At 36.4% G+C, this 5,559-nt stretch overlaps 1 protein-coding gene across 1 annotated transcript; it reads right to left on the bottom strand.

Moving 5' to 3' along the window:
• Window positions 1–2,912: 2,912 nt before the first annotated feature.
• On the bottom strand, window positions 2,913–4,251 carry LOC111393394 (ethylene-responsive transcription factor RAP2-3-like). The gene is made up of 3 exons (XM_023018901.1): window positions 4,152–4,251; window positions 3,772–3,941; window positions 2,913–3,643 (listed from the first exon to the last, which is right to left on the bottom strand). Exons 2-3 carry the CDS (start codon window positions 3,938–3,940, stop codon window positions 3,114–3,116), a joined length of 699 nt encoding a protein of 232 aa, XP_022874669.1. The 5' UTR covers window position 3,941; window positions 4,152–4,251; the 3' UTR covers window positions 2,913–3,113.
• Window positions 4,252–5,559: the final 1,308 nt, after the last annotated feature.

Below are 5,559 nucleotides of genomic sequence, written 5' to 3'. Positions count from 1 at the left end.
CGAGTCGGGCCCACTAGTTCGTGGGTCGAGACGAGCTGAGTCGAGCCCATGAGCCGCTCGCGAGCTCGTATTTTTTTTAAATTTTTTTGCACATTTTTTGTAACTTTTTTTTAAAAATTTTCAATTTTCTGGACGAGCCCACGAGCTGTGGGCTCGTCAAAACGTCTCGTGGGATCGAGCCACCCACGAGCCGAGTTTTAACGAGCCGCTCGACCCGTTTGACATCCCTAATTGGTTCTCAAAATAGTATCGATAATCGAATCGGAACCGATATGTTCTTGCAAAACTCTTGATTTTAAACATAGTTTGTTTAAATCTTCATTTTGTTGCATTCACGGTATCTAACTTTCTAAAAACTCACACTTGGAGTCCAAATGAATAATTTCTATTAGTTTGATAGTTAATTGACTCAAAAAAATAATTTCGACCAATTTTAAAGCGCAAAATTATAAATTTGAATTAAAATAAAACAAAAAACAAAAAATATATATATTTAAAAAAAAGCCAACCCCAGCCCGACCCAAAAAAAAAAAAGGGTACCATTCACCATCTCGTTCACACCCCACCTCAAATTAACACACAACCATCACAGTCGTATAAAACTCGCCTTCTTGTCATGAATTTCATCATCCAAAATCACAAGCCACTATTAAATCAATCAAGAAACATTTTCTTTCCATCAAGAATTTCAAAGTGAATGTGATCTACAATGGCGGAAACCCACCTTACAGCCACACACAGCCTCTCAGACCACCACCGATCGACTCCTACACAAAGACACTAAATATGATGGTGATGGTTCAACAAAATAGGGCCAAAATATCATCGAATTTTCTGGGATTTCGCATCCAAACACGTGAGAACAAGGGCTCTCATATTCAATCCAATAGTTTCCCATTGTTAAATCTACAAATTCACCTGCACAAACTCATATGCCTACTTAGATGACAGTGGGTACATAATAAATTGATCCGATTGTTGCTCAATTGCCTCATAATTTGATCCCCAAAGTAGCGACTGTGGTGGTTCTGTCAATTGCAATTGATGGCCAAAATGTTGTTCTTGTTGGAAAAAAATGAGTAAATTACTCATTTTGGCACAATTTTCAATCGGATTCGTTGGTCTAATTTGAAAGATCAAAGTTGATCCGTGTAGTCCAATTTGAAAGATCAAAGTTGATCCGTGTTCTCTTCCGTGAGAGTATCAAAATCATATATTTACTTGTCAAAAATGAAGCTCGGGTGGATGAAAAATTGGAGCCCAAAGTTGATCATTGGAAGATTGTTTATGTGGAAAAATTGAATTTGTCCCATGTAGGAAAACGAAAAAAGCATGAACCACTTTGTATATGGCTACACTTTGAAAGGGTCTAATAATGTGTAGTATAGAGGCTATTTCCATGTGCGTGCGCAGAGAGTGCACATCACGGATCGAAATAGTCTTCGAGCCTTGAACTTGTGTGCATGTGTGTCCTGCATACACCAATGTCGGATTGAACGGAACAAAAATTGGCCCGTTTGAAGTGTCCACGTTTTGCAATTTTTTTTTTGCTTTATTCAACTGACTTTTGAGTTTCTGAAATTATTAAAACTCCAGTATAAACTGAAGTGACTCCAACGTTTCTAGCCATAGAGTTAATGACATATTTATCTTATATTAAAACTTATTTCTAGCAATTCCAAAAACAACAGAAAATACACGAAAATACAGTCTGCATACACGAAAATATAGTGCATATTATTGTTCTGTCTGCATTCGTCTTGGTGGTATTGTGCGAATACTAACTCAGTTTGTCGAAATAGTTTCTGCAGTGCTCAGATTTTACTAGTTTACCGTTGTATTTTAGGAAAGAGGCGCTTGAATTAAATCTCAAGCACCTACGGTAAGGGGGCGAATCTGTTTTAAGAAAACTGTACTCGCACATGCCTTGGATTGAAATTTCATCCGTTATTTAATATTTCTGAAATTTATTCGTACGCTTCATATAATTTGCAGTTTACTATATTGTCGTTCTATTTATGTTTATTAAAAATTTATCTGCGTTATTTGGCTAACTAGATTAATTTGATCAAATTAATTTGTTGATTCTATTGCAATTTAATAAATTTACTATATTTTATCTTATTCATTGCATATACGGTATATGCAAATATGTTAATCTGTTGCATATACAGTATGTTAGTGGAAATACGGTATGCTGTTACAAATACAGTATACTGCATATACAGTAAACTGTTAATACGATAATCTGCATATACGGTAATTTATATATACGACATACATAAATCCACCATGCAACTACACTAAATTTCCAACAGTTCTTCCGTCAACTGTGATCCTCTGGTGGCCCAAGGGGCCTCCTCTTGCTTTGTGAGAGTTGAAATGCTGCCAAGTGGTAGCTTGACTATTTACATCGTAGGTCACATTGATTGGAAGGAGATGATGAATTTAGGAGAGGGGCTGTGGTAAACAATACCTTCTTTTTATTTTTTGGGGGATGGGGGTGGATTGGCTTTTTCTTGTTTTGTTTTATTTTAATTCAAAGTTACAATTTAATTTCTTGAGTCGATCAACGGTTTAAACTAACAAAAATCATCCATTTGAATTTCAAGTGTTAGCTTTTAAAAGGTTTGGTAACGTGAATGCAACAAAATGAATGTTTAGACCAAGTCTATTTAAAATCGAAAGATTTAATAATGTGATTGCAATTTTTCCTTTTTGAAAAGAGTAACTTTTAAGTTAAAAGACATTGATCGTACTATTCGACACCGGTCACCGACATCGATCGTACTACTATTCAACATTGGTCACCACGTGATCTTGCATATTAAGTCGCAATTATGTAGTCCATTAAATAATTAGGAAACAAGAAGAATAATTAGTGAAGCTTCAAGATGCATGCACCAACATCATTAACAAAATAAAAAAGCATATAATATATCGAGACATACCTCGACAATATTTATATTGCGTGCAAAGCGCAAGTAATTTATTTTTATGGATGTATACATTGCATCTAATACTATCCCATACAAAAACCATTAAACATAATCTAAACAGCCTTAATCCAGATTAACATAATCTAATCTTAGGATTTGATTAATTAATACTGTTCAGAAGAACAGATTATTGTGTGCAAAGTCCTCCATCATCCAAAGATCAACCGAGTCGACTGACTCAGTGTTGACAAACTGAGATGGCTCAGCTGGTTCCAATCCCAACAACGATTCCAAGCTTGAAATTTCATCCTCCAACTCAAAAGATTGACTAGCCACCGCCTGGGTTGGGTAGTAAACTTCTTGTTGCTGGGTAGTCTGAATCCCGTAATCCATTAACGGGTTTGGCTCAGTATTGACGCACAGCCGCTTGGCCGGTGGCTGAACGGGCGGGGTTGGCGGAGTCGACGGTGGTGAATTGTTGGAAAAGTTGAGCTTGGCCTTGTCTCCACGGATGCGCTTGGCGGCGTCATCATAGGCCCTGGCTGCTTCCTCCGCCGTGCTGAAGGTTCCGAGCCAGACTCGAACACCCTTTTTCGGGTCACGAATTTCAGCCGCCCATTTCCCCCATGGCCTTTGCCTTATGCCTCTGTACATATTCTTCCTTGGCCTTGGACAGTTCTTCTGTTCAGCCTTATCATTTGTCCCTACATAGAAAAACCTTAATTTTTACTTGCATCTTGAAAGTATTTCTGGGTGCTGATCTACATAAAATGAACAAGGATTTGCAGAAACGCATGTATACATACACAAAACACGGAGAGAGAAAACTCACCATTTTTTATTTTCTTGGGCTTGTTGATGGGTAGCAGATCCTTGCCATTAGAGGAATTGAAGCCCCAGAACTCAGAAATTGTATCAAATTCGGCCCATAATTCTTCTGTGGTTAATTTTCCTCTCTTGTTGATGATGGGTTCATCGGAAATAATTGCACCTCCACACATTTTTTGTGTGTGTTCAGTTCTCGAGAAGGTGATAGATACAGAAAGAAATCTGTATGACTATGTTAGAGAGAGGGAAGAGTGTGTGTGGCTTTTCTTCATTTATAGAGAGAGACGGTTACAACCTTTGAGAGAAGGACAAGACTTTATTTTGGATTTTAAGATCGGACGGTGGAAATGAAATCAGATAAATCGTACGTTGGAGTCCACACATTTTTTGTGTGTGTTCAGTTCTCGAGAAGGTGATAGATACAGAAAGAAATCTGTATGACTATGTTAGAGAGAGGGAGAGAGAGTGTGTGGCTTTTCTTGATTTATAGAGAGAGACGGTTACAACCTTTGAGAGAAGGACAAGACTTTATTTTGGATTTTAAGATCGGACGGTGGAAATGAAATCAGATAAATCGTACGTTGGATGATTAGGGTAGTGGGGGCCCATTGAGGAGATATATTGACCGTCTACGTTAAAAGAGCTTTCAGCAAATTTTGATTCGACAAAGGTGAAGGTTCGATCGAAACTAAATCGACGTTTTATATGTGAATCCGACATCTTTATGACTTGAATGAATCTAATTAAAATTTGATTTTACGTTAAAGTAGTAACTGATCAAAGAAGAATCTACTTTATTCACGCAATACTTGAAATTTGTTTTCTCACGCTATTTACGAGTTTACACACGTCATACGTTTCTACTATCTGTATTGCAATTGATCGGAAGATTATGACAATAATGAAATAAATAAGAACATCAAAATTTATATGGGAATTCAAGAAGGAATGAATGAATCTAATTAAAATTTGATTTTACGTTAAAGTAGTAACTGATCAAAGAAGAATCTACTTTATTCACGCAATACTTGAACTTCGTTTTCTCACGCTATTTACGAGTTTACACACGTCATACGTTTCTACTATCTGTATTGCAATTGATCGAAAGATTATGACAATAATGAAATAAATAAGAACATCAAAATTTATATGGTAATCCAAGAAGGAAAAAATCCACGGGTAGATGATAAAAAATTCACTATAATCAATAGAAATTGTGTTTACAACAAGATCTCAATACTTTCAACTAAAAATTAAAGTTCTCAAAATGTTATATGAATGTTATTTAATCAATACAAGTCGTGATTTATATATATAAAACCCTAGAAATCAGGTTGTAGATAAATAAGAGTTCAAAACGCGTTAAAATGCGAATACTCGGGAAACATTGTCTCTCGAGTTGCAGTCAGGCGACGAGTGAGCAAGAGCTTTCCGTTGAGAATCCGTTGGTGTCACTCAAGCAACAGACTAGAGAACATGAGGTGATAATTTTTTCAATCCATAAGTTTGATTTCTCTAAGACGACTTCAAATACAACTCCTATACCCACTAGAATTTGGATCAAATTACAACACTATCGTACCACGAGACTCTTGAGAAATACAAGTCCAAAAGGAATAGTCATAAAATTTCGATTAGCTAAAAATTAAAAAATAATGTTACTTGTACATAATAAAGTTACAACTTGTACATAAATAAGAGTCCAAAACGCGTTAAAATGCGAATATTCAGGAAACATCGTCTCTCGAGTTGCAGTCAGGCGACGAGTGAGCAAGAGCTTTCTGTTGAGAAT

This window comes from Olea europaea, chromosome 4 (genome assembly GCF_002742605.1).
Source record: "Olea europaea var. sylvestris chromosome 4, O_europaea_v1, whole genome shotgun sequence".
Lineage (NCBI taxonomy): Eukaryota > Viridiplantae > Streptophyta > Magnoliopsida > Lamiales > Oleaceae > Olea > Olea europaea.
This window is presented reverse-complemented; position numbering and strand designations above follow the sequence as displayed.

What these genes read in the sequence shown, in the direction of transcription:
- LOC111393394 (XM_023018901.1), bottom strand. Translation starts at nt 3,940, where the DNA reads ATGTGTGGAGGTGCAATTATTTCCGATGAACCCATCATCAACAAGAGA. An exon ending in GCCCAAGAAAATAAAAAATG is followed by an intron (nt 3,644 to 3,771) that starts GTGAGTTTTCTC and finishes TTTTCTATGTAG; the next exon opens with GGACAAATGATAAGGCTGAA.